The sequence below is a fragment of the Mixophyes fleayi genome, chromosome 10, assembly GCF_038048845.1.
Source record: "Mixophyes fleayi isolate aMixFle1 chromosome 10, aMixFle1.hap1, whole genome shotgun sequence".
NCBI lineage: Eukaryota > Metazoa > Chordata > Amphibia > Anura > Limnodynastidae > Mixophyes > Mixophyes fleayi.
Genome location: NC_134411.1, coordinates 53,452,224 through 53,473,721, shown reverse-complemented (window position 1 = coordinate 53,473,721; position 21,498 = coordinate 53,452,224). Strand labels below are relative to the sequence as shown.

General features: G+C 36.8%; 1 protein-coding gene across 2 annotated transcripts; it reads right to left on the bottom strand.

Annotated features, from left to right (window-relative positions):
* Positions 1 to 5,843: 5,843 nt before the first annotated feature.
* Positions 5,844 to 20,302, bottom strand: SF1 (splicing factor 1). Of its 2 annotated transcripts, XM_075188770.1 has the most exons (12): positions 20,194 to 20,302; positions 18,446 to 18,571; positions 15,118 to 15,193; positions 10,781 to 10,933; positions 10,063 to 10,152; positions 9,798 to 9,981; positions 9,496 to 9,611; positions 9,305 to 9,412; positions 8,810 to 9,002; positions 7,208 to 7,391; positions 6,985 to 7,122; positions 5,844 to 6,804 (listed from the first exon to the last, which is right to left on the bottom strand). In XM_075188770.1, the coding sequence occupies exons 1-12, from the start codon at positions 20,195 to 20,197 to the stop codon at positions 6,476 to 6,478; spliced, it is 1,701 nt and encodes a 566-aa protein (XP_075044871.1). In that variant the 5' UTR covers positions 20,198 to 20,302; the 3' UTR covers positions 5,844 to 6,475. The 2 variants fall into 2 exon arrangements, with proteins under 2 accessions (XP_075044871.1, XP_075044872.1); XM_075188771.1 differs by lacking the exons at positions 15,118 to 15,193; positions 20,194 to 20,302 and having other exon boundaries at positions 18,446 to 18,572.
* Between the last annotated feature and the right edge of the window lie 1,196 nt (positions 20,303 to 21,498).

The window sequence follows — 21,498 nt, the reverse complement described above, 5'->3', positions numbered from 1 at the left end:
GTTTGGTGGCGTAGAAATACGGGTATGGGGCCGTTTTTCAGGGTTTGGGCTAGGCCCACTTATTCCCATTGAAGAATAATCTTAAAGCATACTAAAGTCATTTAGGACAATGCTATACTTCCAACATTGGGGCAACACTGTGTCCCAGTTCACACAGCAAGGACTACAAAGAATGGTGTGATGAGTTTAATGTGAAAGAAGTTGTCGGGCCTACACAGAGGCCTGATCTCAACCCCATCAACCTGGGATGAACTGGAATGGAAATTGCGAGTCAGGCCTTCTCGCCCAACATCAATGCCTGACCTCAAATGCTCTAAAGAAATAGGCACAAATTCCCAAAGAAACTCCAGTATCTTGTGGAAAACCTTCCAAGAAGAATGGACGCTGTTATCGCTGCAAAAGGGGAACCAACTCCATATTAAATTATATGTATTTGAATACAATGTCATTAGTCCCTGCTGGTGTAATAGTCAAGCATTTGAACACTTTTCTTCATTTAGTAGAACTACAATTTCAAAACCTTTTGAATTATAGCTGTAGATTAGGCACATAACAAGCAAAAGACCTAGGTAGTTTGTGTTCTTCATAGGATGAACTCTGCTGTGGCTCAAGTCCAAATGAATTTAGCTTCCATCACCTAACATGATTAATATAGTGAAGCATATGAGCTTTCTGTGTCCTTACACTAAAACATTTAAATACTTTATTTGACCAGTAGAAAGCTTTCAATTGTCTTAATAAATAAATGCTCATAGCACATCGATATTAAGAGCTATGTCACACTGGCATTTATTTTATTCCAAGAAGCTTGTCTTTAAAATGAACAGTGACAAGTGCCACTATGTCCACAAAGGATCCATTTATAAAGGAGTTTCAGGTTTTGTTCAATGTGTGTAGTAGAACATAAAAGCTGTGTCTTTTAAGGAGAAAAAAAAATATGTAGCTTTGATATTCAGTAGAACAAATCTTCCAAGTGTTGCCAATTCTTGTTGGACTGAAAGCCAAATGTAGTATAGCACAGGTCACCATCTACAGGCTGTCATAATGTGTTGCACCAACCATGAAAATGCTGATCATCTTAAACTAAAATCAGACTATGGTACTTTAAACGTGGTGTTCGCACCAGAACAAAAACAGTTTGAAACTGAAGAGATGAACCAAGTACAGAAATAAATAGGTACTACTTTCCTATGAAGGGGGGAATTCCCAATCTAGCACAAAGGATAGAAACATTTACACACCAACAGTAATTTCCTAGTTGGCTAAAGCAGAAGTGGAACAAAACTTAATCTGCCCATGACTACAGACCCTCAGCCAGAGAAGCATGTTTTGCCACCCCAACAATCTTACAAAGAAAAAAGCAAAATCACATATACAGTTGTTGGACAAGAAATTGGGAATTTTTAAAACTTGTGTATTTTTAAGGTTTGTACCTCAAGGATTGTACATTAAGTCACAATTAGAAAGGTTCAGTATATTGTACTTAAGTAATCTTATCCTGATAAGAGTGTTTTCCAGGAAATGATGGAACATTCATGCAATTTTACAAGAAAATAAAAAATTCCTAATTCATTGTCCAACCAATGTATATGTGAAGATCTTTGTCCTCATAAGGAACAGCAAATCATACAGTTGTGTGATCTACTGTACCACAAATATGGCTCCAGAAGTGTATCAAGTTACACATCACTGGCCTACACTCTGGCAGATTTGTCTTTTCTCTCAATTGCAGCTACCAGAAGTACCCCTCCCAAAGTGGGTTTCTGACCTTCTCATCCCAGCTCATGGGGCAGCAGACTGGTAGAAACCAGAAAGGCTGACCAGGCAAAAGAGAAAGATGGCATGGAGGCCTTGGATGTGTTAACCTTAAAGTGGTGCCATGGCTTTACCTAAACAACCCAAATCCTCCTGACTCACTGTGCCAAGCAATTAATTGGCAACAAGCTTCATCAGTGAAGGACTATTTATTTTGCGTGATTAGCTTGATGTTTACATTCTCACCACCGTATATCCATCTTCACCTCACAGTAAATATCTCATTGCTGCAGCTACCTTAATCTGACCATGTTGAATCCTTAAACCAGGAAAAAATACAAGAAAAATGACCTTATGCTCTTAATATTTTGATACTGATCAGAAGGTAGGGTATAAGCAATTTAACAAATACAATCTCCAGCATAATGTATTCACACATCCAATGCAACATGCATTATGCTGCATATTTCATGAAAGTCGTGTGTTTAATCAGCTGAAAGCATAATACTTTAAAGGTCGTTCAGGAACTTACCATTTTCTTATTAATTCTTTGGAGACTAAGAAATAATTGTGTATTTTATACTTTAATGTTGTAATGGCTATCAGTGATCCACAGCTATCACTATTATCTATATTTTGCTATTAGTATTTCATTTCTAACCATGCTTTTATTACATTACATTACGGAGCTAGGCAGTGAGGAACGTAACTTTGTCAAAACATTAACAAGTTTTCCACATGACTGCTGTTGCACAGGTTATACAAATCACAGGAGGTATTTTTTCCTGCGATAGTTGACAGGACATGTCTGATTCTGATTCACTTTCCATTTGTGAAGATCTTGAACTTTTAAGAGAATAAAGTCCAAGTTGCTTCAAATATAACAAAGCCAAATTACTGATAATCAGTAAACATTTTAGAGCCAACTAAGCCCACACCAAAATGACACTGCACAATTGAAAGCAAGAATGACTGAAGGAGGGGGGGGGGGCAGGCTTGCAGCTCAGGTTCCTTTCCAGTAGTAGCTGAAGGATGTAGCCTACAGGCTATGCCTAATCTCTTATTTACAAGTCTTTTTACTTACCCAATATACAGGTCCGTTTCCAATTTTACAGAAGATGGTAGGAAGGCACCCAGCTCTTGAGCAAGTTTTTGAATATCTCCATGTAAACTCCATTCATACTTACAGGAGTAGGTCGTCTGTGGTACAGCTTAAAAACCTATTTACACTCCCCATCTCATTGACAGTTGGAGAGCATCTATTACATTTTGGCAAATCACTTGCATTTAGATCTGCATGACTGCTTCAGTCAGATGACCCACAAGTAGACTTACCTCTAGCCACTTCTAAAAGGGGGATGGATGTGATATTTGAATATATTAGTATTGAGAGATTTACCAGTATAGTTCTCATTAAAGAAATATCACTTTGTTCTAGAGAATACACTTGAAGCTGGGCCTAGTTTTATCTGGGATGCACAAAAGTCCAATAGAGAATCTAATTAAAATAAGAGCTAAAAATAGGGGCATAAGATGAAACCATCAGAAAATTAATTTACAGCTATGGTTTTTTCAATTAAGGAGGAGGAGTAGGATTACAAAAGGACAATGGGAGACTATTTTCAATTATATACACTTTGTTCACAAATTTTAAAGTTTCAACACCAGACTCCTAACTTGTTGCCATCTGTGTACATCTGAATGCTGTGTTTCACTATTATGCTGGAGCTGTCAAAGAAAAAAGCACTCCAACTTACATTTGGTATCACTTTACAGTAATTCAGTCCTACTGGTTTATAAACCATACAATCAGGCAAATATTTTTGGAACTTGCTAGTTTTGACTAACATTATACCAAAATGTCTATTAATGTACATTTAAATAGAGCTAATAGATTGCATCCAGAGCATCCTCCTACCCAGTTCATAATGACTAGAGCAGTTAGGAAATCTAAACATCTAGAATAGCATACTTTGGAAATTGCCTACCTTAAATATTACTTGGCCTGAAGGCCCTGAATGGAATTTCATAAATCTCCCAAATATAGGGTTTTCAATAATGAGACAGCTGCCCGCAGACTGAACAGAGGTAATTGTTCTGGTTTGGTTACATTGGTAGTTTGACTTGCCTATAGGCACCAAGAGCTAAACAGTCTAATTTCCCCTCCATGACTTTCCAACTACAATGTAACCAGACATGAAAAATATTTTGGCATTGCTCCTTTTTCTATCTGCTCTTTGAATGAGCCGTTTCTTCCTTGTATATCTTGATTTCTTTCTTCTAAAACCTAATAAATGTCAGAGCAACGCACCTGCCGCACCACCAATTATAGTTCCACCACTGTGTCAGAGCAAGATGGTTCTTTTTGAACTATAATTTAGGTGCATAAACCTTACGTGTAATAATATTGGATGTATACTTTGTCTCATGTATATTTTTGTACCTGCTAAATTTTGCTACAAATAATAAGGGGCATATTGAATGTAAAAGTAACGTAGCGTGCGCACTATTACCGTTATTACGGTAATAGTGAGCGTAAATACCGTTATTACTGCACTGCTCAGGGAGCTGCGAGCTGAAACCCGGCTTAGTATTAACGTTGCACTTGTAAGTAAAACATACCGCATGTCAAATTTATACGTTTCCAGTTTACCCTAACCCTAGAGATTTTGTTGAATAAATGTATATGTTGCATAAAAAGGATCCAAAGATAATAGGTCTTACAGAAGCATTTACACTATTTAGCTGCTGCTTTTTAATCAGCACTTGCAAAATGTTGGACTTTTACTGTACAGCTATAGTTTAAGTACTGAACAAGATTGTAAAAAGTCTATAAAAACAAAACCCAATACACACAAAACATATTACATGGGTACCCAACACTTGAAATGTTACTAGATATCAATGTTTAGGTATGTTGCTATATACACATCTCTTCAAATATCCCATACATGAGCAGACTATACTTTAAGTTCAGCCACCACTTAAATGTTTAGTTGTCACTGAGGCGATATCCATGTAAAATTGGCCATATCTGAGAAGACAGGAAAAAAATAACTTTATTCACATAAGCATAACCAAGTGTGACAACTGGGTAAGAAGTATGACAATCATTCAATAAAATATCCACCTTGGAAACTGTTATTTGAGTACTGTTAGAAATGTAATACATACTTTGAGTCAAGTCATTAAATCTATAAGATGAGCTCTCCAGAATAAACTAATCATACGCACTACAATGCTTAAAATAAAACAAGAGTTTTTTTCAAATTTTGCAGGACCTTTAACTGGTTGAACTGAGACCACCTAAAAGACTGCATTTCTGCAGGTAACAAGCAGAATATTTTTGATATCCCTGATTAATCCTCTGTGTGAGGTAATTAGAAATCAGCTAGTATAAATGTAGCCCAACTAGTTTACAAGGGAAATGGACAAATTCAGATGCGTTTCAATTACAAAATTACTGATCTAATCCCATGTACCATAATTACCTACTAGGTTAATCTGCAAAACAAAAAAAAACAAACACTTGCAAGACAGGCTTTTTGCAGCAGCTGACAAAACAAGCAAGCATAAAGATGAGAAATATCAGACAAAATGCTACACCGGCTGTTTCTTTGACACAGAACTCTTGAGTTCCAAACACAAATCACATTGATATCAGGGAATTAGGACTGACGATTTTAACCCCAAACACACAAGACACTAAATTAATGTGGCAAAAATAAACAAAGCATCATAAAATGTATGCAGTTACTAGACAATTAGTTAAGTGCATGGCAAAGGACACCATACGCGCCTTGAAAAATAAGAAGCTAAAATAAGATGGCAGTGGTAGCAGTAAGAGTTTCTTTGACAATAGGTAAATGGATTTAATGTAAAAATAAGTTTGACAATGGGAGAAGTGTTGCTTTCAATAGAGGAGGTATCTGGTTGAGACAGAAATCATGTAACTAGTAGGTGGAAGGAGGATTGAACACAAAAAAGTTGTATGTCTCCCCCCAAGTTAATAGATTGTGCATTTTAAATTAAGGATTAAAGGAACATCCATGTCATTAAATTCAAAACAAAAATGTGACTCGACAGGGTAAATCAGAATGCTTTAAGGTTTTGAAAAAATGTAACCGCTATAAGATTAAAAGGAAAAGTTAAAACATTAAGGCCTCTCTACATAGGTGTTAGAGTGGTTAACATGCGTTCTCAAATTCCATTGAACACACGGATTGTGGATTGTATGAAAATGAAAGCAAATGTACCTGTACACACATTTTGCATTAATTTTGACGTTGCCTGCAGTGTTCAGAAGCTAACACTCAAGTACATGGTACATTATGCAGGTAACTTGACACTAACATGCTGTTAAAAGTTAGAATTAAAGACAAGGCTTTGTTTACTTTTAACTAGCATTTAATGCCTGTATTAAAAAAAAAAATATATATATTCTCCAAAAAGAAAAAGGCCTTAGGGGAGGGGGGGGGGGGGGAGTCCAATATCCTGAAGGATGTCAACCAAAGTCCCAATGAATTCAAAGTACAAGTCTGGAGAATTGGATTGTTGAAATTAGTAGTAAGCACAAATTCATCAAGTATGAAGGTAAGATGAGTATGTTGATCCTCATTTTTAATTGGGAGGATGCATTTATCCACTGTGAAAAATATGGAGTTCTGATGTGAAAGGCAAAGCGCCTTCTTAACTATGATTTAAAGTAGAAACACATGGCTCAGTTTTGGGGAGGGGGCGGGGGAGGAGCAGGGGGCATGGAGAATGGGGGTATTCCTGGAACACCCATACCCATCATAGTGACAAAGTTGGAATGATCTATAGGAGGTGGGGGAGGGGGTGGTGGAGCATATAGAAGGCCAGAGGTTCCAGGAGGTGGTGGTGGCGGAGGCGGTGGAGCACTGGGGGGCAGTGGTGGTTGGACACCAGGGGGAGGGGGCACTAATGAGGCACTTGACTGAATGGCAGTGCTAGGTGAAGCACCAGCCCCTCCTTGTTGCTGTTGCCATGGAGGGAGAGAGGCTGAGCCAGAGGTGGTGGTTTGTGAATCTAGAAAGAAAAATATAACAAATTAGAATTAAGTAGGGTAGAATAGAAAACTAATCAGGATATATTTATTTTTTTTAGGAATTTTAAAAACGTTTAGGCATCTTAGCATCTTAGTTAATTGTCTATTGGACAACAAATATCCCATCCATGTATTTTAAATCAATGAACATGCATACGTACTCTGCTGCCAAGGTTGGGGGGTGGCTTGCTGTTGCCAAGGAGGCAAAGAGGGGGCAGATGGCGGTGGTGGAGGTGCTGGTCCAGTAGGAGGTGGAGGAGGCGGAGGCATCAGGCTCATGGGGTGTGAATGTAAGAGACCTGTAAAAAAAATTTAACAAATTTTGGAGTGGTAACTGAAAAGAAGAATGGAGTTAAAAAAATATATATATTTTAAAATACTTACCCATAGGATGATGACTTGGTGGATGTGCACCATGATGTGGTTGCATCCAGTGATGGTGGGGGGCAGCTGGATTAGGCTGGAGGGGTGGACCATTGCCAGCTCCTCCCATTGGATGATGGAAGGAATGAGGAGCACCATGAAGAGATGGGAATGGACGATCAGTAGCCATCCAGGGTGGCCGGGTCTGTGTTTTAAGAAAACATTTGACAGATAAGACATATTAGCTAGGATTTATCAATTGTCACAATTATACATTCTTCAGGCATGCAATGAAAAAAAAAAAAATTCCGCAAAATGGAATATCAGAACAGCAGGGCATCTTATCTATACCATGGCCATAATTCTGCATGTTTGCACGTAGAGCCACAAATTACAACTTCTAGCATGGTCAGACATACATATTCAGTAGTAAAGTTGGTTCTACCATACAGGGCTTAGTAACAGCATAAGCAAACATATGGACAGTAAAGTGCTAAACACTAATGTATTGGCATGGCTCCAGTGCTAGCAATATAGGTGTGTTTTCAGTTTACAAATGAAGACAGATCGCAACAGCTTAAAAAAAAAAGAAAAGTTGAATGGTTCTTTAACTTTCCCTGGCACCATGTACTGTTCTCAAACTACCATAGCATTATAAAGATTTACATTGAAGCCTAAGATGCGGCCAAAGGCCAGTGTTAGAGCTTACATAAGCAGGAAGACAGCCCACATACAGGAGTCTTACACAATTTAGGAAACCAATCTCAAACAATGCTAAGTCCATGTGCCAAAATGAGTCACTGGCAACTAGCTGAAACCACTGGTGACAAGACCAATGGTGCTTTCTGCATGAAAGAGGTGATCTAGGTCTAATAAAATAGCACCGCTAGTATTAAAGCTAGTATTAAAGCATGTGTTAACCTTGGATGTTTTACATATGGCACAAATACAGTTGACTCCACTAAAGTGCATATATTTTGTATTACTCTAAACTTTAGAAGTCTCCAAAAAAAAAACCAGCATATTTGATAGGCTGAGTGAATGTAGTGGAGGACAACATTATGAAAAGTACATGTCCATTTTTTCCTTTTTATACAAATATAATGCCCATAAATTAAAGATATTAGGCTAAAAAGCAAGCTGCTTATGTAGTGCCCCAGAATGATTTGTTTAATATACTCTTTTGGGAAAGTGTTATCTTTATACAAAACATGCAAATCAGATTTAAGATATATAGCAAGTATCTACTCAGAAGGCATGTGATAATAAGCCAGTTTAGAATTGTGCAGTATGTGTATGCATACTAGTTCGAATTTAAAAATTCCCATCTTAAGAATGCAATAGAAAAGTGTTTTATAACGGTGAATGAAAACATGCTTTGCCAAGCAACAAGGCTTGATCTCCCCAAAGATACTGTAATATCCAAGTTTTACTCTACAAGACCACTGCAAATTATGATTTTTAATACACGTATGATTTGCATGAACATGGTCTCAAATAAATGAGCCTTTGCAAACATTCAAGCACAACAAAATACTTTCAAAACAACAAATCACTATGTACATTTCGGACTTTTGAAAACTTGTGTAGAACAAGGGGTTGCTTCTGTACATGGCTACATACCAGAGGTGGCTGGCTTCCAGCCATGCCAGTAGGTCTCAGGCTCCCCTGAATGGGATTATGTGATTGGACAGATGTGGCTCCAATAGAGGAAGGTACAGGGGCTTCTCCCAACTCTGCCATAAGTGAAAGGTATTCTTTATCCATCCTTGCCTTGTCTTGAGCAGACTGTGGCTCTCCAGGACGCACTGGCACACTACAGAAAAGCAAAAGGTTACATGACAAAACTTAAATACCCAGGTTTTATTATCTTATATTTCTATGGACCATTCCACTTTTTACCATTACTACTAAACTTCCATGGAAGTATAATATGGTTTCAATTCTTTTGAAAATTATACCAAACCATCTAAAGTGAATTCTACCAGTACATCATGGACAGCTTTCCAATTTAATCAGGGTAGAAACTGTTAAATACACTACTTAAACTAGCACAATATACATAAACTGAGCACAAGCGAATGTTTTATTCCAAAATTGCCATGTTCTGGCAATCACCTTATAAACTTGCAGTCAGAAGCAATATGCCCAGCTCCTCCACACTTTGTACACAGGGTGGTATTAGTGATGCTCCGTGTTTCTGTGCTTTGCCAGGGTCGCAGGATCCTATGAAAAAATTATTTGCTTCATTTTAATGCTTAAAAACATGTTGCATTAGCAGTTAAGATAATGAAGGCAAAAAAATTAACCTGTTATCATCTTCACGCAATGTGCCATTAAGTCGTGCTAACTCACGCAACTGCATTTTCCGAAGGTCATTCTGATCCTCTGGAGTTTCTATACCCTGTTTGAGAATATTCCGAATCTGGAGCGAGGAGCAAGTGACAAATGAAATTAACATTAAAAAGATATCAGACAACAGTATTAATGTGACATTTTACCTAGCCATCTTAGAGGCAATTGGCAAGTAGATTTAACCCACTTGGTAGACAGGTGATATTTTCACATAGCAGTACTTACTGCAGCAAAAAACCCTTTTAATAAAGTTTACCTGATCTACTGCTTTCTTGACATTTTCCATGGTATTGGCGGTTACCAAGGCATGGAGTGGTTCATCCTCCCCTGGAAGCATCTGCCCATCCTTGCGTCCCACTTTTCCTTCCTTCACTGAACCTTTGCCCCGGATCATTATTTTAGCATTGCACTCCTTCTCAATGTTTTTCAGTGTATTGCCCCTTAAATAAAAATAAAGAAACTAAAATAAAGAAATGTTACACTAATATGGCGACATTCTACCTATTGTGGGCGTTTCATACCTGGGACCAATAAGTAGACCAACAAAGTTGATCTCTGGGTATTCATCCTGAGGAATCATGACCTTATCACTGACACGCGTAGCAGGTGGCCTAGAAAACAAAGGCGTGTGAGAATTGTGTGCATAGATACTTTTTAAGCAGATTAGAGAGAGCAAGTATAATGAGCAACAGCCAAAAATGAAAAGCAGAACATACAGGGATTAAGGGTTCAGGGACACCCTAGTCCAATACGCTCATAGTGCACGCCATTCTGCCTTTGACGCCGGGCTAAAACGCGTTAAACACTGTTTATGTTCCTGCGTTACCGAAGCTCCGCTCCACTTGGCTTCTTGAAAGGTTCACAGCAATCTTTGCACTCTTATTATAATCAGAACTGTATAGGAGGCATGAATGAGGGTAGATATGCGAAGGTGGCTGTTAAACCTGGTCTGTTGCTGCTATCCTTTGTGTACCTTACTCGCTTCCCCTCAGGCGCCCGAAGAGCTATTCTCTTGTATTTTAACATTAACTACGGTTTGTACCTCTCCATCACAAGTTTGTACCCCACAAAGCTTTTGCAGCTGTCCTCCCTTTCCCCCCACAGACCTGAAACCTTGTCATCCTATTGGATAATTAGGCCCTGTGAACATAGAGCTGGGATATCAATAAGTACAAATAAAAAGCTTTAAAATGAGACCTCTAAATGTAGATCACACAAAACTAACGGTATTGTACTCACTTGTAGTCCGCAGGTGGTTTGAAGTCTGGGTTCAATCCCACCATCTCTGTGATTAGATTGTGACGCTCCTCTTCCAGTTTTTTACGAGTCCTGAATTCCCGCGTGTTAAGACGTTTCCCTTCACTATTATAGATGGGCTCAGGAGATGGTGATCTGTATGGAGGGAGAGTAAATGTCATCAGAACAAGGTAAATGCACAAAATAACACTGAAGAGTCAGTTTCAACTTGAGGGAAACTTCCTTATCTTTGCAACTTGTATTTTTAAAACATCCTCATTGGTAGATAAAAACACATTTAGAGCACTGCACATGGCTGGTATTTTCATGGTTATACTCTACCTGTTGAACATGGAAGGTTTGGAGTAGTTCTAATCACTATGCCCTAAATCCACTGTTTATACTCAATACTTGTTGCAAGTTGAATATTAGCAATACATGATATATATAGATCAAGCTAAATATGTTGCAACTTGAACTATATAGAGACTGAAATTGCCAAATGTAAAATGTTACTTACATTCTTCATTTCCAGAACAAACTAACCATTTTAATGCATTACTTACAAATGGGCTCTGTAAAACAGTTTATTTTACATTATTTCAAGCCTAACAAGTCTTAGCTACTGTGACCTACTTAAGGCCAGATACAATTAAACCACAAGAGGTCAGATGCAAGTTGGGAAGAATATTCTTTTTTTTTAATGTAGAAACAAACCTAAATAGGGTTGGAAAAGCAATTGGCAGAGGATATTGAAAATTTACACTAGATTAGGTTAAATGTTTGTGCCAATTTACATCTTATTTACACCATGCTACAGATTTCAGTGCCCAGTTCATTAAGTGAACACAATATAACGGGGTATCAATTTATACAATTTATCTGTAACAAGATTTATTCCTTTCACAAGTATATTCAATAAACTTTTATACAAACGTTTGCATTCTATTCCTGAAGAACACTCAATTGATGTTAACACGTTAAACTGTAATAGGTGCAAGTTAAAATAATTTAAGCCTTAAAATATTTAGGGTAATATCTCACTGCAGTTACCTCTTAGTTTTAAATTTACACAAGCATGTAGTAAAATGTTTATTTTTTTCACCAGCTTGTTTTTGAATTAAAGTAAAAATTAGAAAGTGCAAGAAAACTAGTAGGATTTTATTTCTGACGTTTCGTTGGTCTTTCATAATGGAGACTAATTTTATAATTGCTTTAGAGTAACTTCAACCAAATCACATGATTTAAGTTACTGGAAACCATTATAGGAAGATAATCCTATGACTATACACTAAACTCATGTAGCACATGCTGAAACAGTGTTGCACAATGACAAAAAAGGTAGGCTTGGGCAAAAGGAAAATCTCTAACTACTAGAGAGAAAGTCAGCAGGTTAATTATGTAAAATGAGGTTGAATATTCGGTCGAAAATTCAAATTATTAGAGGGCTGCTTTGAGGAAGAAAACAAAAACATTAGTTATTGAAACAATTCTGCTCACAAACCTTATTAAGTGGGGCACAATAGTTTTAAAACCTGTTTAAGAAAGGTGCAAAGGCTGTTATCTATTAAAAATGAAAAAGTTAACCTCTCTAAAACCTGCTTTCAGCAAAAGCAATTAAGAATGCAGTAGGAGCAGAGAGAATAGGGTATGGTTAAAGTTATATAAAATAAAGTTGAATTTGGATAATTCACCCCATAGAGTGCACCTATTGACACTGCAATAGTATGAAATCAAAAGAAAAGGCTGTTGAAGACATTTGAGAGAAACTGGATTGTTAAAAAATAAAAAAGAAAATGGTTATTGGTTAAGAAACCGAATCCATAGGTCTCTGACACTGTAAACTACTGATAAATATTTCACAAATAAACTGATCTTACGATATCATCCCAAGTATTTTTAAAACCAAATGTAATCTTGTTACTGCATTAAATCATAGGGCCAATGCTAATGACATGCAAAAACTGCAATAAAATGTATTCTTCATTTTCTAATGTAATAAAAAATGTGGATTCTCCTTTAGTGTACAGCATATATCTTGCTATAAACTATCCATTTTATTGAGGCAAATTACCAAAGTTTTTGAAATAATTAACATAACTGAACACTAAATATATGAATACATCAGAATTTAAGCAACATCACTAATTGCTTGGACTGTTACTAATGCTGAACCCAGTAATTATACTGCCTAGATCTACATTATATTAAACATGTCATGGTAATTCTTTCAAGAAGCACAAATTATGTAACTTTTTTACATTAATATTTTGTATTATTGTATAGTAATATGACTGAAAACATTAATGTGTCAGAGGCATGGATATCAGTTTTACTAGCTTTAACAGTGAGCGCTGGAAACATTTAAGATGATGTGGCATGAAAGTAAACTGGCTCATGATGGTAGAATATACGCATCATAACATCCCTAGCCTCTATATATACACCCCTGAGTTATTCATGGTTAATGTAAAGCATCAGTCTGACTTGAGCCCCCCGATAAAAGGGTCAATATTCCCTTACACCATTAGTAAGTCTACTGAAGATTTATTCCAAGCCTGGAGTATTTTATAATGGGGCAGTACTGCAGAACCAGATTTGATAGCTCTGATAACCATATAAGCCAATGCTGCAGCCTAGTCCTTTTAGAACACATTCCTGCACAATACCTGGAGAATAGAACCTTTACCTGGATGTAACATCTGGAGTCCCAAGACAGACATCCCCAACCTCTATTAAGGTGGGTTTCCATAAGCAGTAAAATTACAAGGCTCAGAATGAGTAAGATAAGTTGATATATGAAAATCTAAAATGAAACTACCTATTGCATCAACCCGATAATACAATTGCATATATTGTAAATAGGTCTTGAATTAAGTATAGATTATTAATTTGTAGACATAATAAACGGTAACTAACCAAATTACAGTAGTATTCCACCGATCAAATTCTTAAAATGAAACATGTAATAAAAATTTGTATTTCATCTACATCTAGATTTGTTCAATACACAAACTATTAAGTATTAACAATTTCAATATCCTCCATATTAGCACTTCCTTTCCAATCTTGTAATTTTATGAAAACAGAAGCCCTCTTTGCTTGGACATTGCAAGACCACAAAGGCCATGATAGCTTTAACAAAAGCCAAGCTAAAATTTATAAGACCGTAATGTCCAAAGAGACATATCAAAGTTGTCCACAGATCAAAGCAACAAATTGGTTCTTGCGTAAAATATTTCCGTTATTTTTTAACAATTTTAGCAATCAGGAAAAACTAGTGGAAATCAGCTTGCTCTCCAAACAAAGGTTTAGGTGCTCACAATGTAAAAAACTAAATACAGTAGGTGGGTTAATAAATCATGCTTCTCAGTATTCCTAAAAAGTTTTTTCAAAGTGTTATTCAAAGACTTCTATGGAAAATCAGGATGTAGCCATAATATTTAGATAAATTTAATAATTAAATGAAATGTGGGCAAGGGGAGGACATTCCAGACCACTTGTAGGGGTTACCCCAAAAGGCAGTTTTCTTTGGCTATTAAACTGTAGATTTTTAATGCTACTAATGATTAAGCATTTTGACAGCATTCAATCATGTAAGATGCACTTTTTTTACACTGGAAATATTTAATACAAGCATCTATAGGAATTTAAAAAAAATTAAACCATATAAATTCTAAGTGGAGTCATTTATGTGCTGTTTTCTAGCATTTGAGAAGCACAGAAAAGCCCCTAAAATTTTTTTTAAAGGCATGAGTGTATGAGCCCTAGTGATACGCACCCACTACAGATTTTAACGAATTATAAATGTCTACAAATACAACGTCCTTGTGACACATGCTAGTGGTCAGCTTTGTTAATAGTGTGAAAACATGTACATATCTGATCAAGGAAATCATTGACCTCTATGGAAGTACACTGGTACTACACATTGATATTTGTTTCATGTAATAACATAGCTAGACCAAAAATACTTCAGCTTTTTAGCAGCATTCAGTTACAGCCAGACCATGAAATAATTGTCACTCTAATAATTGCACTTCCTACAGATAAACTAATCATGCTCTTGAATGAGGGGAAAAAAATGATTTACATACACACCGATACAGTTCCCTACAATTAGAATCCTATTTTAGAAATATTTAATAAGCTTCTTAGCTGGTGTGCATACAAATGCTAGCACTTTGGAGAGCAAGATAATCCCACTAAATTGAAATACATTTTCTATAGTTAAGCCCTGCCTAAATTTCATATTTTACAGAATATACAATTAACAAGCCCAAGAGAAGAAGAAACGGTTACTGTCAGGCGTTACAAGCGAGTGGAGGGGTTTTCCCAACCTGTCTTCTGGGTTAGGGGGTATTCCCAGGTCTCCCGTGCGAAGCTTTCGAGTCAGATCCTCAATTTGAAGTTGAACTGGAAGAAAGCAGGTTAGAAAACAAAAAAAAGGAACGGGAGAAATTTGTTACACACCCAAAAAAGAGGAATCTTAAACCCATAACATTTTGATTTAATAATAGTTCAGTTGAGGAGAGAAAAACGGTAGAATTCATAAAAGGATGTCAATGGGTTAGGGTTATTTTTTACCTGTTTCACACCTTTAATGGGACAGGGCAGTGGTGACCAATATAGAGTACGGCCTAAAACAAGTTAATTGGGGGGTAAAAATATTAACATTCCACACAGAACAAAGGCTTTGCGGTAGCACAAAGACTTTGTGGAATCTACATTGCTTAGTGTCAATAGCCAAAACCACTTTTATAACTATGTAATGTGACATCCTCATTTATTTATCAAGTGCAGGGCACATTTAAGAAGGTGGTGGTGATGGAAGGCGATGGCAAATGCTTTCCAAGACTTGCAAAACAAGTACTATGTAAATGCTGACCAACTAGCAACTAACATGTAACCTTAGCACTACTCAGCATACACTACTTAAGGACTTCCTCGGCTTTAATTGTAAATGTATCTTTAGAACTCATTAAAAGGCAATTTAAATTCATGCACCAGAAGGTCAGCAACTATTTTCATGTTAGGATTTATATTGGCAATGATCTGCAAGGCAAGAAAGCCATTTTCTAAACAGTGACCTAAAACCACCAACTCTGGGAATAGCAATTGCCATTTTTTTTAAAATGTACAACTGCCATATAGATTTGTTCCCATTCTCTTCTTAAAGGTATAAACATAGCAATCGTTATGATCTACGATAGCTGTCAATCGGTCATTGCAAATACTGCAATTTAAATTGAATATGTAGAAATATAAACTTACAAAGTAAATATTGTACATTAACTACAGAAAATCACAGTATTCACACAATTAAACATTTCACATAAACCAAATGTTTTTTTTGCAAGTTTGAAAATGCTTTTAGTCTGCAAAGTACTTAAATCGAAAGACTAGCACATGTGAAACTTGTGCTTTTAGGGATACCAACGCCAGAAAACTATCTTAAACCAAAAAATAAATATATACGATCATACTTTCTGCAAAGGCAACATGAACAGATGGGCATGTCTTTGAATCATGCATAACATTGTAAATATTGCTGACCTATGGACTAAATTACTTGGACCTGTAACTGTATATACTATTTTTAAATTCACATACAACTGCATAATTTGCTATGCACTTTAGCATAACCTACTTTTAAGCAGTGTTTGAGTATTTCTGTAGGAAGTGCCACTTACCTAATCAATGGCTGTCTAGTCGTGTTTTATTACTAGACTCATCCATGATTGTAAAAACTACAGAATAGTCCACTAAATATGCGCATAATCATCCCTGTGTGTCTCCAAACAACTTATTCAGTACAATATTCTTATATTATGTCCCACCTCAGACTGTTCTAGTCATTGCCAGGGTAGCAGAAAGTTTTTTGCTTTGATATTTGTTATGGAACAAGCCTTATGTGCAGACAGGCTATATGCATAGCATGAGTGGTAGTCTGGCCACAGGCCTACAGAGCCTGGTGATATCCAGGCTATTCAAGTACTTGTTAAGTTTCAGGATGGAATGCTAATGAGTAAACATTTCCAAATCTGAGCTCATCATGTGTCATGGACTATAACTACGGTACATACAACTTATAATATTTCTATAAAATTAGTGGGGCATTTTGTTCCTAAAGGAGACTACCCGCTTGTGTGAGCAGCTCTCACCACATGGATTGAATATATTAAATTCCCTAACTGGCTTCAGTGACTAAATTGGGGTTTATAACCCGAAGATTATATTGTAACATATTGCTGTCAAATAGTAACCTAATAAAATAGAAGGCTTGTTATGAATATTTATTACCACTATTACATCTAATATTAATTTATCGATAAACAATTTTAGATGGTTAAATATCATCTCATTCCAAACCAAACGTAAATACAGCCAATTTTGTTGGAAACAGCCTTTAAATGATCAATATAGAAAATACATGACAGCCTTAAAATCTATAACCTGGGATACATCACACCGCGTGTAAATATTGTAAATGAAGTACAAACTTAACTGCTGTAGCTATCCCCGATGTCTATTATTAATGTGTAATAAAGCAGAAAAAACACTGACCAAATAAGAACATTCACAATTAAACCAAGAACCTAAGATTTAACAACATGCCACAGAACGAATACAAAAACTGATCTTTTGTTGCCTGCAGTATCCGGTTTATGTACAAGATAATCTAGATCAATGCTTTAAACATCTCCTCTAGGAACCCATTTAAGAATGTTCGCATTTTCGCCCCTTTAATTATCATCTGTCACCGCAACGATGACAGATGACATAGTAAATTGCCTCAAAAAAGTAATTCAGTTCGGTTGTGCTGTCCTGACAATGGCTCTACTAATGAAAACTCTGTTCTGACCTCCGAAGACCAATCTTCAGCGAAGCTCTCCCCACAGGACTGAATGTCTACCATCAACTTCAGGTGGCTTCAAGCTCCGAAAAGCGAAGGTTTTTTGGGAGCAGCTTGATAAAATTGGGGACTGCTGGATTGTGCTGTACTTTGACTAATGCAAGCAATATCTGTTACGCTTTTCTTAAAACCAGCCACTTCACTTAAAAATTTCTAAACTGTGCGGAAAGAGCAGGTTTCTGCATGGTTTAAGGCTTCATAAATAAGCCCCATAATCCCTTACTCCATCATCACTAAAGACTATTGTAAGTTAATTTATAGCCAGTAAACACCCTAGACATCATACAAATAAATCACCCACTTCATGATTGTCTGTAGTCAACATTGTGTTTTTTACTCATCCAAGTACTATGGATTCTTCATAAAATTACAGTAATATGGTAGGATTTTCTGGTGCTGGGTTCCCTTTAAAATGACTCATGTGCATAACATGTATACCCTATACCACAAAGCATCTGAATTTGCTTCAGTGCAAGAAAATTAAGTTTGCATGTTGCCGAAGATTAAAGAAACAGACTGATTTGTCAAAAGCAGTGCCAAAACGTTTAGTCACTAAAATCATAAGTCTGTTCCCTCACATAAAGAAAAAGTATTTCAAAACTTGTACTTGGAGATGGTTATATTGGTTTAGAGCAAATTAAATACTTGTGTACAGTTCACAAATTAAACATTCAAATACAATTTAAAATGTAACATTTTTAAGTTGATACCATAACTGACATATATAAGTGAAAGAGGTAACATGGCATTACCTATATAAGCTCTCTCCTGCTCACGGCTGAGTCCTGGAGGTATTACGGTTGGCATCCCAGGAATGATGGTCTTTTGATCTGGCGTTTCATCATTCCAGCGACTGCGCTTACGTTTTCGGGAAAAGTCTGGGGAAAACATAACATATTTCATAACAGTCCTAAATAAAAATACATAATTTACAACAAGTGACAGCCCAAATGAGTGCTGTTGGATGAACCTAATGTCAGATATAAAATAATTCACATCTAAACTTTGAGTTTAGAAACTCAAAGCAGAAAGTTTTGTTGCTTTTGATATTGGGAGTAAAAAAAAATCTTCCCAGTGGCATACATAAAATAAACACGGCCGACTACAGGTATAAGTTGGTCAACTAATACTAGCCACACACTGAGCTGGAGTCATTTTTAACCAATCTACTGTACCATGTATAACTTCACATTGCATAATCAAAACTTGATCTGACCACGTAGGTAGGATATAGCACTCAAGCACAGCAAACTGGGCATCTACACTATTTATTGGTAACAACAAAATGAGCTGTTTGACATGAAAACCAGCTCCCAGGGCTCTATAGGAAGTGGCTGTTCAAGAACTCCTGAAAACATCATTTATTTATATAGCGCGAGCAAATTCTGTATGCTTTACAATTAGGAACAAACAGTAATAAAACAATACTGGGTAATTCATACAGACAGAGGTAAGAGGAGCCTGCTCGCAAGCTTACAATCTATGGGACAATGGTTTTAAAGACAAGGGTAAGTGCTACATCATATTGAATATTTGTCTGGCTAGAATGAAAAGGTTACAAAGTATTTAGTGGGCTGTATGTTTAGTTACACAACTATGTTGGTCAGAGGGTTGTTGTCTTGTGTTAGGTGTTTTGTTTAGAGGGTGGTAATAGGGGAACCTAGGGAGAAGAGAACTGATCTATAATATATTAAAACCAAACACACTAGCTGCCATCATTATAAAGCTAAAACACAATGAGCAGTTTAAGCCTCCCTGCAAGAATCCACAACACTGGCTTGAAATTACTGGGCTTTATTGACCAAACAGAAAAAAAGCTTGCAAGCACCCACTTTTGCTATAGCACCAGTAAGCTTTAGAAAAAAAAATAAGGCTTGCCTAAATTAAGCAGTGGGTCTCAAATAGTCTTAATATAATGGCAACCTGTGAATATAGCTTAAGCTTTGCACGTAAAAAGTTGGCCAGCCATACACCTTTTTAGCAGGATTTAAAAAAAAAAAAGTCCTCACATCTGGAGCACTGCTATATACATAGTTACACAAGCATTTTTTAGACAAAACCACCTGTGTACAGTCTAGCACACAATAAAAATATTTTGCAAAACATTCACGCTTTGTAAACAAGGCAAAAGTGTTTTATGCGGAATGGACTAAATACTTTCAATACTGTACTAATGCAGTGACTATACTGTACAAAAAACTTTTACCACACTGTGTTAAAGATACAACACATCTTGCATTTGAATCTCTTCACTAAAGCATAATAATAACACAGTGTATACATACCATGCAGCCGTTACTCGCAGTTCAGTCATACACATATACTGTTACTATGTATTATTTGTGATTGAAATTATGTATAGGCCTCGCAACTGACTACAACCAAATGCCATAGCTTATTATATACCCTAACCAGTTGTAGCCATAAAGAAACATGTTCCGAAACCCGGCAGGACAGTGACGAAATATAATACGTTGGTGAAAGGAGGCCTATTACTTACCCATCACGTGGCCTGGTTCTCTCACAACGATCCCTCACCCTCCTCAATCCACGATGACTGAGCGCTTACGCGTTGACGCGCTGACTTTAACCTTTTATAACCTTTGTTGCTCCGCCCACTAGAAAGAAACAGCAGTGTTCATTGGCTCATAATAGGATTTTATGAATTGGATAGAATGATTGGCCTTGTAATCACAGAAAAGGCAAGGTGCCACGAAGGAGCATGTGGTTATTTGACAACAAATATGCCAATCAGAGCCGGATAACGCCCATAGTTACCGGTTTCTGAAATATGTGGTTTCAGACGTGTTAGGGGATGGTTGGAAGAATCTGTTTCCAGGATTGACGTATATAAAGCGGGAAAAAGGTAGTCAAATATGTCTCTAAATTCCGGGTTGAGACTTACTTAAAAACCAGTTACATCATCCCGACAACGCTCTCTTGCAAAACGGTCGCTTTAGGCACGTACCCATTCCTACCTACTCATTGGTTCCATTTTTTTTCTAATCACACGTGTCTTTGCGGACACGCCCACAGCCTCCATCTTGTAGGCTGCCCTTTGTAAGTCTGGTAACTGGTTAGTTATTAAGTGGGAAAATGGCGGCAAATTAAGAACGATGTGTCTGCGGTTTAATTAAAGAAAGCGACATAGAAATTATGTTCGTATGTAATTGCGTTTTTGATTACTGGTCGCCTCTACTGTTCGTAATATTTTCTTGCAGTATCGTGCAGAAGTAATGTAAACGGCGTTTTTGTTCGTAGCAATGACTTCCCTCCCGCAGTACAAACAATGAGTGAAGTGGATCGTTTAGTAAAATCTGCTGTTAATGTGTGTTGAAAACATAACCTCTAAAATGAACAAAAAGGTGTGCATCACCACCATTACTTGAATAACACCACAAAGATAAATTCTTCCACAGTTAATGTAATGTGTGCCCATGAAGAAAATTAACAGCCAGCATAGGCTGAAAACTTTAACTTCTGGTAATAGTTAAAATTATATATTGCCAAGAGTGAAAGGAAAAATGTGTATTCATATAGAGGGCACTCCAGCCTTCTTTATATAAAATATATTTTTTATTGATATATATTCAGTGGTTGAAGTGGGAATTTAGAAGTGCTGGTATGGAAAATTTAACTGAATAGCAGGGGGACTGGTGGCTAGAGGACCCCAGAAGTACCATGGATTTTAATAGTGTGAAAATAATTTGAGATGCACTTTTTAAAACTATATGTATATACTATAACAGGGGTTGGCAACCTTTTTCTATCGGAGTGCCACCTAAAATCTAGTGAAGCCCAGGTG

Excerpts from the sequence above, each read along its gene's own strand:
- SF1 (XM_075188770.1), bottom strand. Across the intron at positions 15,194-18,445 it reads GCAGGAGAGAGCTTATATAG|TTCAACTTCAAATTGAGGAT; the intron begins GTAATGCCATGT and ends GCTTTCTTCCAG. Across the intron at positions 9,003-9,304 it reads TCTGACTGCAAGTTTATAAG|TGTGCCAGTGCGTCCTGGAG; the intron begins GTGATTGCCAGA and ends GCTTTTCTGTAG.